A 16,698-nucleotide genomic window follows, 5' to 3' on the forward strand; every position below is an offset into this window, starting at 1 on the left:
AAGCCTTGGCCAGGTCGATGAAGACAGCTGCACAGTACTGTTTTTTATCGATGGCGGTTATATCGTTTAGGACCGTGAGTGTGGCTGAGGTGCACCCATGACCAGCTTGGAAACCAGATTGCATAGTGGAGAAGGTACGGTGGGATTCGAAATGGTCGGTGATCTGATTGTTAACTTGGCTTTCAAAGATTTTAGAAAGGCAGGGCAGGATGGATATAGGTCTATAACAGTTTGGGTCTAGAGTGTCTCCCCCTTTGAATAGAGGGGTGAGACTGCGGAAGCTTTCCAATCTTTGTGGATCTCAGACGAAATGAGAGGTTGAACAGGCTAGTAATAGGGGTTGCATAATTTTAGAGAGGGTCCATTGTCTAGCCCAGCTGATTGTAGGGATCCAGATTTTGGGCAAGTTGCTGCAGGGGGTGCAGAGCTGTTGGCCGGGATAGGGGTAGCCAGGTGTTAAAGCGTGGCCAGCCGTAGAAAAATGCTTATTGAAATGATCGATTATCGTAGATGAGTGAACCCTCTGGACAGGATGCTAGTCTATCGCAGGACCTTACCTCCAATCTATCTCCTTAGTGCTGAGTGCAAAGCAGAGACTCATCAGGTTCCATGTTTACAGTCTTTGGTAACACTTGGCTGGGGATCGAACTCACAACCTGGACTCTAACCTCAAATCAAATCTTATTTGTCACATGCGCCGAATACAGCAGGTGTAGTAGACCTTACCGTGAAATGCTTAATTACAAGCCCCTTAACCTGTTTGGGCTAGGGGGCAGTATTGAGAATTTGGGAAAAAATATGTGCCCATTTTTAACTGCCTCCTACACCAACTCAGAAGCTAGAATATGCATATTATTGTTCAGGTTTGGATAGAAAACACCCTAAGGTTTCTAAAACTGTTTGAATGGTGTCTGTGAGTATAACAGAACTCCTATGGCAGGCAAAAACCTGACAAGGTTTCATGCAGGAAGTGGCCTGTCTGACAAGGAGTCGTGCGTCTTGCATCTGTTTATTGAAGAGTAAGGATCTTAGATGTAACGTGACAATTCCCAGGGCTCCAATAGGCTCTCAGAACCCGGGAAAAACCTGAACGATGACGAGGCAGCCTCTGGCTGAAACAGATTATCGCCTTATCAAAGTGGCCGATCAGAGGACCATTGAATGAGGCGCGTGCACGATTCGCCCCCGTGGAGAAATTTCATTCGGCTGTTTAGCTTATTGCAGATTCCCGGTCGGAATATTATCGCTTTTCTACGAGATAAATGGCATAAAAATTGGTTTTAAACAGCGGTTGACATGCTTCGAAGTACGGTAATGGAATATTTAGACATTTTTTGTCACGCCATGCGCACGACCGTTATTTAGCATTCGTATAGTGTCTAGAACGCACAAACAAAACAGAGGATATTTGGATATAACGATGGATTATTTGGGACCAAACCTACATTTGTTATTGAAGTAGAAGTCCTGGGAGTGCATTCTGACGAAGAACAGGAAAGGTAAGAACATTTTTCTTATAGGAAATAGGATTTTGGTGAAGGCTAATCTTGGTGTCTAAATAGCTAGCCGTGATGGCTGGGCTATGTACTTAGAATATTGCAAAATGCGCTTCATCCGAAAAGCTATTTTAAAATCGGACATATCGAGTGCATAGAGGAGTAATGTATCTATAATTCTTAAAATAATTGTTATCCTTTTTGTGAACGTTTATCGTGAGTAATTTAGCAAACTGTTAGTAAATTCCCCGGAAGTTTGCGGGGGGTATGCTTTTTCTGAACGTCACATGCTAATGTAAAAAGCTGTTTTTTGATATAAATATGAACTTGATTGAACAGACATGCATGTATTGTATAACATAATGTCCTAGGTGTGTCATCTGATGAAGATCATCAAAGGTTAGTGCTGCATTTAGCTGTGGTTTGGATTTTTGTGACATTATATGCTAGCTTGAAAAATGGGTGTCTGATTATTTCTGGCTGGGCACTCTCCTGACATAATCTAATGTTTTGCTTTCGTTGTAAAGCCTTTTTGAAATCGGACAGTGTGGTTAGATTAAGGAGAGTCTTGTCTTTAAATAGCTGTAAAATAGTCATATGTTTGAGAAATTGAAGTAATAGTATTTCAAACGATTCAAAAATCGCGCCACTGAATTCAGGTGGCTGTTACGTAGGTGGGACGAATTCGTCCCGCCTTGCCCATAGAGGTTAACTCAATTTTCTTAACTGCATTGTTGGTTAAGAAAATATTTACTAAATAAACTAAAGTAAAAAATAATAATGAGGCTTTGACTTGATAAAATAACAAATGAGGCTGTATACAGGGGGTACTGGTACCAAGTAATGTGCGGGGGTACAGGTTAGTCGAGGTAATTTGTACATGTAGGTAGGGGTAAAATGACTGTGTAGATAATAAACAGCGAGTAGCAGCAGTGTAAAAACAAAAAGGGGGAGGGTGGTGTTAATGCAAATAGTTTGGGTGGCCATTTGATTGTTCAGCAGTCGTATCGCTTCGGGGTAGAAGCTGTTAAGGAGCCTTTTGGACCTAGACTTGGTGTTCTGGTACTGCTTGCCGTGCTGTAGCAGAGAGAACAGTCTATGACATGGGTGACTGGAGTCTTTGACCATTTTTTGGGCCTTCCTCTGACACTGCCTTGTATATGGGTCCTGGATGGCAGGAAGCTTGGCCCCAGTGATGTACTGGGCCATACGCACTACCCTCTGTAGCGCCTTATTGTCGGATGCCAAACAGTTGCTATACCAGGCACTGATGCAACCGGACAGGGTGCTCTCGAGGGTGCAGTTGTGTAACTTTTTGAGGATGTGGGGACCCATGCCAAATCTTTTCAGTCTCCTGAGAGGGAAACAATGTTGTCGTGTCCTCATCACGACTGTCTTAGTGTGTTTGGACCATGATAGTTTGTTGGTGATGTGGACACCAAGGAACTTGATCAATGAGAATGGGGGTGTGTTCGGCCCTTCTTTTCCTGTAGTCCATGACCATCTCCTTTGTCTTGCTCAAGTTGAGGGAGAGGTTGTCTTGCTCTAGGTTGAGGGCCACTGAAGTTGGTATAAATGCAGTGTAGCCTACGCTCAAGTGGGGAGCATTCACCTTCTAAGTAGTTTCCTGCACCTTTCTTCAATTTTGACTAAGAACTGTAACTAAATATTGGTCCAACCTAGTTTTTGATGTGGTTGTATCTACATGGGAAACAATTATCTCTGTGTAGAAAATGTTGTGGAGTCTATCCCTCTGACTGGGAAAACAACAATCCAGACCCCCGGTGCTGCTGAGTCATAGCCTGGTCCGACCGTAGAATAACCACAACTTCCTGTAGCCCACACAGTCGATCGATTTAGCATCACGCTCCACACCACTGCACATCCTCCCGTATAGATTTTTACACTCCACAGTTGGCCAATTAACCCCTATTTCTTCCAGTAGTCCCACAGTGGACACAGTGAAGGGTGAGTGGGAGAGTGTGAATAAGAGGTGGTGGTGAGACGGTCCTGAAGCGGTTTAAGCTTTCTCTCAGCAGGCTAGCTAGACCAAAACCACCTACCAGACACACACAGGGGGCACACAGCTGTGTGTGAACTGTGTCAAGGGAGCACTTACTGACCATGGCCTCTTAGCAGCGGGGCTGCAAATCCATTTAGAGAATTGGCAGGAATGTGTGTTTTTTTGGGGGGGGGGGGGTTAGGGTTAAATTTTCCCCCCGGTCTTTTACAAAATGTTCCATCCCGAGAATAAATCACTTTTCTCCTGGGTAACCCGGTATTTCTCAGCAACTCCAAGCAGCTATGACTCAGCAGGACCAAGCTCGTCTCTGTCCTGGCACCCCAATGGCAGAACCAGCCACCCCCTGAAGCTAGGACAGCAGAGTCCCTGCCCATCTTTTCCGAAAGCACCTGAAACCCTAACTCTTCAAAGAGTATTTTAAATAATCACCATCCTCGCCACACCCCACCCCCTTACTAGCTGGCTTTGCTGATAGCTACTTTATTGAGGGAAGGTGTACTCACTATGTCTGTTGTCCCACCTAGCCATCTTAAGATGAATGCACTAACTGTAAGTCGCTCTATATAAGAGTGTCTGCTAAATAACATGTATTTTCTACCAAAACCGGAAGTGTCATAAATATGTTAGGATTTGATTAGAGCTGTGATCGGCATGACAATTCAAGCCTGATGCCACCTTAGCCAGGTGAGCCCTACATTAAAGACATTTTATTAGTCACACGCCCCAAAAAAAGCCCAAATGATTGTGCCATTATCCAATAGGCTACTGCACATGACGCACGCCAGAAAAAGATCCAAGCCCATAGTTGTATGCGCTCTTCGGTAAATACATTTTAAACAAGCTCCAGTACTCTTTTTAACTGTGGGCTGTATTATTGTGTTGCATGGACTGGAATTACGCACTTTGTTCAAACCATGACGCTGGGAGAGAACACGTGATGCTGGTGTAGGACATGCAGCCTGCAAAGTTACATTTGTTAGTTAGATGTTAATTTTGAAATATAATATGGCCTATTTTACATTTGTATAATTAGTAGGCTGACTCATTAGCCTACCTTTTCATAATATTTCCCCTAATGTTGTACGACGTCAGTAACGCGTATTACCTCTCCTGTTGCTTCATTTCTTCCTTGCTCTCATCAGTTAAATAAAATGTTTCGTTGGCCTTCATTGTAATGATATACGAGAATAAGATGCAGACGGATTTCGCTTCTCTTCACCGAGATTGAATGGTTATGGGTCTGAATAAATAACTGCTATAGTCTATTGCCACAGCATTTAACATTCAGCAAACGAGCAAGCTTGCATCCCTCTTAGTCCACAAATATAATACATTCTAGTCTAGGTTTTCCCGGGACTCCACAAGAGTTAGAGGCCAGCGGAGGGCCGGTGAGTATTGCGCAAGAGTGAAGACCTACATTGTGAATTGCGCTCCATATGAGATGCGCTGTCCGTCACTGGCCTGAGTGTTGATTGATCATGCAGAGAAGTCTGTAGAGAAGACCGATTTTAGACATGACATTATAAATCAAGAGTTCCGTTTCATATCAGGCTGTTCTTAGAAATGATTTGCCGGTTTCTCAGTTATTTATCCCGGGAAACAGGAGTAGGTTATGACGGAAAATCTCTTAATCTCGCTAACCCAGTTCCCCTAGTGTTGATGTGTGCGCATTGGTGGGGAGAGGCAGGTCCGCCTTATACACAGATAGTGAACGCAGCTTTACAGATGTGTGGTAATGGGACTTAATCTGCTTGATCTGTACCACCCCCACCCACCTCTGTCACAAGTCTTTTTTGTCTCTTGATCTCGCTCTGTCTCTTATGGCTGTCTGTGGAACAAGTCTACCTCTGGCTTAGCAGCACATGTGGCCAGGATCAAGAAAACAAACCTGTCTACAAGACCAGGAATAAATTCTGCACATTGTATTACTGCTCTCAAATGTAGATGTATGGCTTTAGAGATCCACAATGCTTAGACTGTGAAGGTCTATGATGCCTCTTGCCACACCTCCACCACTATTTGTTTCCCCATCAGGCTTTTGACACGGATTGAAGCCTTTTTATCTCCTTAGATCTGGGTTCTTCCACTCTGTCATTTATCCTCTTCATTCCTTTTGGGGTGTAGTTTAGGCTAGCCTGGTTTAGTCAACCTTATCTTGGTAAACCAGGTCCGCTGGATCTCTTTTTAGTGTGTCAAGGCTTAAGCTAATAGCCATTTTTGATTCAAGTCGGTGTATAAATGGATAGGGCTGTAAAGAGATGTTGCTATGGTTTATACTCTCCAGCGAATGGGTGTGTTTTTTGCCAGATAGGAGCCAAAGAGAGAGACTGCACAGTGCCACAACTTGCCAGGGTAATGAGGACACTCCCCAGTCTGACATGCCTGTGAGTGGAGGCTGGAGATGATGAGCAGTATTCACACAATCTGTGGAACCTAGTTAATCATCCACTGACACAGCGTCTGTGTGAGCCCGTTTAGTCAGGAAGGGATGGTTTGGATGTATGACAATAGTTAAGACTTGTTTGTCTGAGAGGAGGTGATGGTGTTTGTTTGCCGTACAAGATGAGATGGTTAGAGAGAGAGGGGGAAACAGCGTTTTCAGCTTAGGACTATTTTGGTTGATGTTCGCAGCGGGAAAGTGTGTGTCGAAAGAGGCTAAATGTATGGGGCTAGTGTGGAATGTCACACCAGGATTCGAGCGATTGGCGCCAAACCGCATTCATCTCTCTTTCACTCTCGTCCACTGGGGGCACTCTGGCAGTCAGACATTCCTGCCCTCATTGTGTTGTGCTTCCTGGAAGGCCTGACCATCAGTCCAGAATGCTGTAGGGTAAAGCTTCCCCTAGGTATATCTAGGATCAGATTCCCCTCCCCCAATCCTAACCATTAGTGGGGGAAATACAAAACTGACCCAAGATCAGAATCCTCCAAACTATCCCAGTAGCTCAGGAAGAACAATAGTGGGGTTCAAATGAAAGTTTATTTGTCACGTGAGCCGAATACAACAGGTGTAGACCTTACAGTGAAATGCTTACTTACAGGCTCTAACCAATAGTGCAAAAAAGCTATTAGGTGAACAATAGTAAAGAAATAAAAACAACAGTGAAAAACAGTAGCGAGGCTATATACAGTAGCGAGGCTATACAGTGAGGGGAAAAAAGTATTTGATCCCCTGCTGATTTTGTACGTTTGCCCACTGACAAAGAAATGATCAGTCTATAATTTTAATGGTAGGTTTATTTGAACAGTGAGAGACAGAATAACAACAAAAGAATCCAGAAAAACGCATGTCAAAAATGTTATAACTTGATTTGCATTTTAATGAGGGAAATAAGTATTTGACCCCTCTGCAAAACATGACTTAGTACTTGGTGGCAAAACCCTTGTTGGCAATCACAGAGGTCAGACGTTGGTGGTGGGTGGCGGGACACAATGCAGATAGTCCGGTTAGCCAATGTGCAAGAGCACACATACATACAGTTGTGGCCAAAGGTTTTGAAAATGACAAAAATATACATTTTCCCAAAGTCTGCTGCCTCAGTTTGTATGATGGCAATTTGCATATACTCTAGAATGTTATGAAGAGTGATCAGATGAATTGCAATTAATTGCACAGTCCCTCTTTGCCATGCAAATGAACTGAATCCCCCAAAAACATTTCCACTGCATTTCAGCCCTGCCACAAAAGGACCAGCTGACATCATGTCAGTGATTCTCTCGTTAACACAGGTGTGAGTGTTGACGAGGACAAGGCTGGAGATCACTCTGCCATGCTGATTGAGTTCGAATAACAGACTGGAAGCTTCAAAAGGAGGGTGGTGCTTGGAATCATTGTTCTTCCTCTGTCAAACATGGTTACCTGCAAGGAAACACGTGCCGTCATCATTGCTTTGCACAAAAAGGGCTTCACAGGCAAGGATATTGCTGCCAGTAAGATTGCACCTAAATCAACCATTTATCAGATCATCAAGAACTTCAAGGAGAGTGGTTCAATTGTTGTGAAGAAGGCTTTAGGGTGCCCAAGAAAGTCCAGCAAGCGCCAGGACCGTCCTAAAGTTGATTCAGCTGCGGGATCGGGGCACCACCAGTACTGAGCTTGCTCAGGAATGGCAGCAGGCAGGTGTGAGTGCATCTGCATGCACAGTGAGGCGAAGACTTTTGGAGGATGGCCTGGTGTCAAGAAGGGCAGCAAAGAAGCCACTTCTCTCCAGGAGAAACATCAGGGACAGACTGATATTCTGCAAAAGGTACAGGGATTGGACTGCTGAGGACTGGGGTAAAGTCATTTTCTCTGATGAATCCCCTTTCCGATTGTTTGGGACATCCGGAAAAAAGCTTGTCCCGGAGAAGACAAGGTGAGTGCTACCATCAGTCCTGTGTCATGCCAACAGTAAAGCATCCTGAGACCATTCATGTGTGGGGTTGCTTCTCAGCCAAGGGAGTGGGCGCACTCACAATTTTGCCTAAGAACACAGGCAGGAATAAAGAATGGTTCCAACACATCCTTCGAGAGCAACTTCTCCCAACCATCCAGGAAGAGTTTGGTGATGAACAATGCCTTTTCCAGCATAATGGAGCACCTTGCCATAAGGCAAAAGTGATGACTAAGTGGCTCGGGGGAACAAAACATCGATATTTGGATCCATGGCCAGGAAACTCCCCCGACCTTAATCCCATTGAGAACTTGTGGTCAATCCTCAAGAGGTGGGTGGACAAACAAAAACCCACAAATTCTGGCCAACTCCAAGCATTGATTATGCAAGAATGGGCTGCAATCAGTCAGGATGTGGCCCAAAAGTTAATTGACAGCATGCCAGGGCGGATTGCAGAGGTTTTGAAACCGAAGGGTCAACACTGCAAATGTTGACTCTTTGCATCAACTTCATGTAATTGTCAATAAAAGCCTTTGACACTTATGAAATGCTTGTAATTATACTTCAGTATTCCATAGTAACATCTGACAAAAATATCTAAAGACACTGAAACAGCAAACTTTGAAAATTCATATTTGTGTCATTCTCAAAATTTTGGCCACAACTCTGTATGTATGTGTGTATGATGTATTCATCATGAAATGCAATGTAATCGACGTCCAAAAATGCAGATTACCGATTGTTATGAAAACTTGAAATCGGCCCTGACGATTAATCGGTCAACCTCTAGTCAGGATGCTCTCGATGTTGCAGCTGTAGAACCTTTTGAGGATCTCCGGACCATGCCAAATCTTACTCGTTTCTTGAGGGGGAATAGGCTACGTCGTGCCCTCTTCATGACTGTCTTGGTGTGTTTGGACCATTCTAGTTTGTTGGTGATGTGGACACCAAGGAACTTGAAGCTCTCAACCTGCTCCACTACAGCGCTGTCGATGAGAATGGGGGCATGCTCGGTCCTCCTTTTCTTGTAGTCCACAATCATCTCCTTAGTCTTGGTTACGTTGCGGGATAGGTTGTTATTCTAGCACCACCCGGCCAGGTTGTTGACCTCCTCCCTATAGGCTGTCTCGTCGTTGTTGGTGATCAGGCCTACCACTGTTGTGTCGTCTGCAAACTTAATGATGGTGTTGGAGTCTTGCCTGGCCATGCAGTCATGGGTGAACAGGGAGTACAGGAGGGGACTGAGCACGCACCCCTGGGGGGCTCCAGTGTTGAGTATCAGCGTGGCAGATGTGTTGCTACCTACCCTCACCACCTGGGGGCGGCCCGTCAGGAAGTCCAGGATCCAGTTGCAGAGGGAGGTGTTTAGTCCCAGGATCCTTAGTTTAGTGATGAGCTTTGAGGGTACTATGGTGTTGAACGCTGAGCTGTAGTCAATGAATAGCATTCCCACATAAGTGTTCATATTGTCCAGGTGGGAAAGGGCAGTGTGGAGTGCAATAGAGATTGCATCATCTGTGGATCTGTTTGGGCGGTATGCAAATTGGAGTGGGTCTAGGGTTTCTGGGATAATGGTGTTGATGTGAGCCATTACCAGCCTTCCAAAGCACTTCATGGCTACGTACGTGAGTGCTACGGGTCTGTAGTCATTTAGGCAGGTTGCCGTTGTGTTCTTGGGCACAGGGACTATGGTGGTCTGCTTGAAACATGTTGGAATTACAGACTCAATCAGGGACATGTTGAAAATGTCAGTGAAGACACCTGCCAGTTGGGCAGGGCTAGGGCTTTGGAAAAGAAAGGTATAGCTCCTAGTACAGTGGTGAATAATAATGGATCAAGGTACAGTAGGAGGGAGTGAGTCCATCAGTCATTAATCTAACCACACTACTTAGAATGCAGGGTGGAGGAGCAAAGTCCACTCCGATGTACACACCATGCAATCCAACAGCAGTTCCTGGTCACTACCCACGATGTAGCAGTGTTCATTGGCAGGTATACACAGTGTCGTTCTGTCAGCAGCCAACATATTGCAATACTACTACTACTTTTAACTTGTGGTCAACACAGCTCAAGGAATCTGTACTTTTCATTTCCAGTTGATTCCTAATGGGGGATTTGGTGAAGGAGCCATAAGTTCTAGGTCTGTTGATGTTTTACCAGCACCCAGAACACTGTAGAAACACACTCAACATGCCTCTCTCTCTCTCCTATCTGTTCTTCTCTATCATATCATAACTTTATCACTATAGCCATCTACAGTCTGGTACAGTCAGGGTCAAGGCTGCCGAGGCTGTTTGCACAGTGTTACAAAAAAAACACGTGAGAGAATAAGATTGATTGGACAACCAGGAAGAGTTGATAGACTAGATAGTCAACAGTATAGTGTGTGTGTGTGTGTGTGTGTGAGTGAGTGAGTGAAGTCTTTGTTGCTAAGGCTGTGGGGTGTGTCGCAACAATTAACCTCTTACATCTAGACGTTCCGCTAGCGGAACACCTGCTCCAATATCCAATGATAGGCGTGGCGCGAATTACAAATTCCTCAAAAATTTGACTATTTTACAGCATTTTAAAGACAAGACTCTCCTTTATCTAACCACACTGTCCGATTTCAAAAAGGCTTTACAGCGAAAGCAAAACATTAGATTATGTCAGCAGAGTACCCAGCCAGAAATAATCAGACACCCATTTTTCAAGCTAGCATATAATGTCACAAAAAACAAAACCACAGCTAAATGCAGCACTAACCTTTGATGATCTTCATCAGATGACAACCCTAGGACATTGTTATACAATACATGCATGTTTTGTTCAATCAAGTTCATATTTATATCAAAAACCAGCTTTTTACATTAGCATGTGACGTTCAGAACTAGCATTCCCACCGAACACTTCCGGTGAATTTACTAAATTACTCACGATAAACGTTCACAAAAAGCATAACAATTATTTTAAGAATTATAGATACAGAACTCCTTTGTGCAATCGAGGTGTCCGATTTTAAAATAGCTTTTCGGTGAAAGCACATTTTGCAATATTCTGAGTACATAGCCCGGCATCACAGGGCTAGCTATTTAGACACCCAGCAAGTTTAGCCTTCACCAAACTCCGATTTACTATTAGAAAAGTTTGATTACCTTTGGTGTTCTTCGTCAGAATGCACTCCCAGGACTGCTACTTCAATAACAAATGTTGGTTTGGTTCAAAATAATCCATTGTTTATATCCAAATAGCGGCGTTTTGTTCGTGCGTTCAAGACACTATCCAAGGGTGACGAAGGGTCACTCGCACGACGCATTTCGTGACAAAAAAAATCGAAATATTCCATTACCGTACTTCGAAGCATGTCAACCGCTGTTTAAAATCAATTTTTATGCCATTTTTCTCGTAAAAAAGCGATAATATTCCGACCGGGAGTGGTGGTTTTCGTTCAAAGATAAAACATGGAGTCGACTCGTGCACGAGCCTGAGTCTCACAGTACTGTGACCAGCCACTATCCAAACGCGCTAATGTTTTTCAGCCAGAGCCTGCAAAGCCACGATTCAGCTTTTTGCCACCTTCTGAGAGCCCATGGGAGCCGTAGGAAGTGTCACGTAACAGCAGAGATCCCCTGTATTGGATAGAGATAATCAAGAAGGCCAAGAAATTGTCAGACAGGGCACTTCCTGCATGGAATCTTCTCAGGTTTTGGCCTGCCAAATGAGTTCCGTTATACTCACAGACACCATTCAAACGGTTTTAGAAACTTTGGAGTGTTTTCTATCCAAAACTAATAATTATATGCATATTCTAGTTTCTGGGCAGGAGTAATAATCAGATTAAATCGGGTACGTTTTTTATCCGGCCGTGAAAATACTGCCCCCTAGCCATAACAGGTTAAATCGGAACTCATCTGAACCCACTGCCTTGCCCAGGAAAACAGACGGCACAAACACTGCCACAGATTCACACAAAAAAAATCTATCCATCTATCTATCTTTGCTAGATAGAATTTTGATATTATTTTTCAATGTCATCTAATTCATTATTATCTAATGGTAATTGGCACAGTTGAAAAGACAAGACACTCCCAAGCTTGGGAAAAGGAGAAATGGGTGCCACACCTCTATTTAAACACAGAGCGAGAGAGAAATGGGGAGTAGGAGAGGTGGGAGACATGTTCTGTGTCCATGATGAGTAAGCTTGTATCTGTAAACGTGTAGCGACAAGCTCAGACAGACATGCCTCTTGGCCAACGCCCTGTTCACTGTGAACCCCCATAGGTCAGGTAGCTTCCTGACTGGGCTGTGACTCGACTGTTTTCAATGGAGCTCAGATGGGCACACATACCTCCTTAAGGGCCTAGAGTGAGACCGATGCATACTGCACACACACACACACACACACACACACACTGACACTCCCATGGTAACATGGTGACTTGCCTGTGACTCAGTCTGTTGTTCCAAATGCTAGTGAGATAAGTATGCATGAGGGTTCTCTGGGTGGAGGGTCTAGAATAACACACACACAAACCAATCTAATTTCTCTCTGAACCCTGGGGAAAACGCAGGAAGGTCATTAGTGAGAAATACACAATTTATACGGGCATCTCCACTACACTCCTGGTCTCTGTGGGAAACACATGACAACTCTCCAGTTCTAGAGATTGAAACATAAGAACACACCAAACACACACACATTCCCCATTCTGAGCCCCGGGGCTAACACAGGGAGGAGGGCGTGCTACTATCACTCACATCAGTAACAGGCTCACGGCTTGACAGACCCACAGAGCAACTCCAGACTCATTTCAGACAAGGATTGTTATGCACGCTGGTACAGTAGTGCTACTATCCTGCGTGTACAAAAATACTTCGGAGCGGCATAAAATAACAATGTGTTAAATGTGATTTCCAGGTGGATGACAATTTAGATTTCTAAAACAGAGTCCTATATGAGATGAAACGAATATGCTTTTGCATAGAAAAGCTCATAGATACATTTTGATGTTTACTGTATTAGGTCATATTCACATATATGCAAATTCAGTACCTGGAGATGCCTGGGTTGCATACAAGGACAGGCAGAGGTAGCCAGGAATGTTTGTGCATCGCCCATCAAGTGCAAACACGCCTGGGGGACAACATGCTGTCACGACTCGCCACATTATCTCTCCTAGCTACTACAAGGTGGAAAATAGATCCTCTTTCCTTCATTCCTGCCATACGGTAGTCAGTCCAACCCTCCACCTCATTTCCATAGCTGCGTATATTTGGAAACAAACACATTTGTCAGACTTTTCCGGTGACGGCAATATTAAGTGAATGTGTAGGCTACTCTCTGTCATGCCTCATTAGGAAGTATTTCATATTGTATGTATTTGCGGCCTGAGTCTGAAAATAAGCAGGTAAATATAATGGTTTAAAAGCGTCAAATGAATGCCCACTCTCGTATGAATAAAGAATAGCAGTGCAAAATGGACTTTAAAATGTTTCTGCGTTCTACATAGTTCGTTTTAGCTAATCTTGGACGTATGGCGCATTCGTGTGGGATTGTGTGACGTCTCAAGCTGCTACATTCGCGCATATGAAAAATGAGATGCACGTAAACAGAAACGTGTAAACACGTTGACACACTCTCGCACACTTGGCCTTTGCTCTTTGGGAGAATGGCTCTAAACAGCCTGACTCGTGTATCATGCATGCGCCCCACGGACTCTCCCACAATCCTATCCAGTTTACAAACACACACAGCATGTCAGTAATGTCTGTGACCAGCAAAGAATCCCATCCCTTCAGTTACAGTAACTCCCATCACCGCAAACATCTGAACCACACACTGGTGACATTGTCGAGTGGACTGTAACGTCACGTGCCACTCCCATCGCATTTAACTGCAATGAACGAGCCATCGTTGATCATGTATTGAGTGAGTGGTGGGTTGAGTGTAGAAGTCGTGACGTTTTGTTCACAGTGAAACTAAGTGTTTATATTGAGGAGTGGATGTGGGTCATCCTCCAACTAGCTCTCTCCTGCACCTGAGGTTATTTTGAATCTGAAGACCATCAGAATTAGGAATGTGTGCAATGTGAGAGACACACACACTCACTCTCACTTGGCCTTTGCTCGTTGGGAAAATGGCTCCAAACAAAAAAAAAGTTAAAATGCATTTAATTGTAAGAAACCTTTAGAATATTGGTCTAATTGTAGACATTCAGTTAGATGGCATTGGTTAAATATCCCAATGTAATGTTAATGGAGAGCTAGCATGGCTGCAATTGAATGAGTCGGCATTTAAATGCTTCATAATGAGAAACCACGTGGGGCCAACTGAGGGATCATTTAAGTGGGGAAGAGTAGATCAGGTCCAAACCAACACTGCAGAAGGAATGCACTTTAGCTGTATGGCGATACTTCAGGACAGGGGGGGGAAAGGGGATACCTAGTCAGTTGTACAACTGAATAGTGTCTTCCTCATTTAACCCAACCCCTCTGAATCAGAGAGGTGCGGAGGGCTGCATTAATCGACATCCGCGTCTTCGGCGCCCGGGTGTATGATAGATGGTCACAACGAGAGAGAGAGAGAGCAGAATGGAGATACGAGACAGGTACTGCTGGGAAAAATGACTTGATAAGGATTAAAAAAGAACTGAGGTGGGAGTGTTTAAATAGTATTAAATCAGCCAGTGATAAATGGTCATAAAGCGTTGGGCCTGTATTTACAGGTGAAGGAGATGTGGCGTTTTGAGAAGGAACTGTGTGTGTGTGTGTGTGTGTGTGTGTGTGTGTGTGTGTGTGTGTGTGTGCACTATAAAGGTGTTGTCTTAGGAGGAATAGGGTGTGTATGAAGGAGTACTTACTTTCTCACACACGAGAAACCTGTCTAGCGGGTTCTGGGAGCTGATACTGTCAGTCAGCAGCTGGCAGGCAGGCAGGTGTCTCGCTCCCACAGCCGTATGTACAGGCGGTGGCTCAGCCCGGGGTTAAAGGCCGCGGGGGCTTAGCAGTTGGCATTCCTGTCCTGCAGCTGTCTCTCTGCCCCCTCCTCTCCTATCCCAGCAGCCTTTGCTGTTGATTCGGTGCTGTCATTTCTGGCACTGTTCAGAGGGAGGGCATTCATTCACCTATCTGTACTCTTACCTGGGGGAGAGAGTGAAATAAAATGTATTTTAACTAACGGCCTAATTAATATTTACCTTTTTAAAAAGACCGGTTAGAAGAATAAAGACGGCAAACTGTAAAATAATTGAGTGGTATGATTGTAATTTGTGGCAAAATGTGGAAGATAATTCTTTCTCAATGTTCTCTTTTTTTTTTGTCTTTCAGGTCTTCTCCTCCATTGTTGTTGATTTGAGCCCAGGAGGCCACCATGGAAATGCAGAGTGGGTTCATAATCTGGCTATATTGTTCTCCCCCCTTTCACAACCTTTTTTATTTCTTCCTTTGTTTTCTTCCTCTTCTTGGCTATCACCTTCCTCTTAATTCCTCCTCTCCCTCATATTCCTTCCTCTCCTTTGTTCAAGTGAACACAATGTCTTCCCCCTAGTGAAATAACAAGCATGTTAGATGCATAATGGCTAATGGGTAACTTCCAAGTGCACTGTTGTCTCTAATAACCCCTCTTTGCTCTCCCTCCTAGTGCGTTATTAACAAGTGCAGGCTATTATTCTAAGTGCAGTCCATAATAACCCCATAGATCTCCCCGCTTTCCCTCTGTAGTGGGCGAGCCCTGAGGGCACTAACAAGTGTGTTGAACATGGATAATATATTACTTCAAAGTGCACTTCCACTCTAACCTCTCTGCTCTCCTTCCCTCCGTAGTGGGCAATGAGGGGAGGGTGAAGGTGAAAGAGTGGCAGCAGACCTACTACGCCGGGGACTCTGGGATCCAGTCAGGAGCCACCACAGTGAGGACCGATGATGACGGGACCGAGTACAGCACCAAGCAGTACAGCACCGTCACCACCACCGTCGTCTCAGAGAACCCTGCTGGTGAGACGCACGCAGTTTAGTGCTTGAATACACGCGCTCAAATTGACATAAACAAATATTCAAAAGTACAACCTGCTACAAACATGTACTGTGTCACTTAGGAACATGGAGTTAAAACACACACACAAACATTCTCACACACACACACACCTTATTACTACTTAATACTAAACTATCATTCAAACCCAACATCTAAAAATACAAACCACAACATTCTCCTCCTCTCCATCCCCCTCCCTGTAGAAGTGGAGTCTCAGTATGCCCTGACCCGAGCCCAGCGTGTCCGAGCGGCCATGTTCCCAGAGACGGTGATGGAGGGCACGACCATCCTGTCCACCCAGACTGACCCGTCCCAGATGACCAACGTCCAGCGGCTGGCCGAGCCCTCGCAGCTCCTCAAGACGGCCATCGTCCACCTCATCAACTACCAGGACGACGCCGAGCTGGCCACGCGCGCCATCCCCGAGCTCACCAAGCTGCTCAACGATGAGGACCAGGTACAGTACGGGTTGTTTGATACGTCTGTCTTTGCATCAGGGTTGGGCTCAATTCAGAATTTTGGAATTGACTCCCATTCAGCTCATAAGATTGAATTGGCCACACAGAATGTATAATTTTTTTGAGTTTGAGTAACAGGAAGTGCAATTTTATTCGGTGCAATTCAAAGAAATTCCACTCAGTCATAGAACATGAAAGTTTAATTGACCCCGACAGGTCACACTTCTAGATACCAAAGAATATATCACACTTCTCTGGAAACAATGTTCATATACTCTTTTAACCTTAGTGCTTAGAATAGCCATTTATATTTCCACCAATGATTTCACTTGTTTGG

General features: G+C 44.4%; 1 protein-coding gene across 2 annotated transcripts in view; it reads left to right on the forward strand.

The window, feature by feature from the left end:
• The window catches only part of plak (Junction plakoglobin), a 32,038-nt gene that overhangs the window by 7,281 nt on the left and 8,059 nt on the right, over positions 1-16,698 (forward strand). For both annotated transcript variants that reach the window (NM_001139960.1, XM_014173669.3), the window contains 3 exon segments: positions 15,198-15,253; positions 15,693-15,863; positions 16,107-16,360. In NM_001139960.1, the coding sequence (NP_001133432.1) occupies positions 15,241-15,253; positions 15,693-15,863; positions 16,107-16,360 (438 nt within the window). In that variant the 5' untranslated portion in view covers positions 15,198-15,240.

The sequence above is a fragment of the Salmo salar genome, chromosome 02 (genome assembly GCF_965601325.2).
Source record: "Salmo salar chromosome 02, fSalSal1, whole genome shotgun sequence".
Classification (NCBI taxonomy): domain Eukaryota; kingdom Metazoa; phylum Chordata; class Actinopteri; order Salmoniformes; family Salmonidae; genus Salmo; species Salmo salar.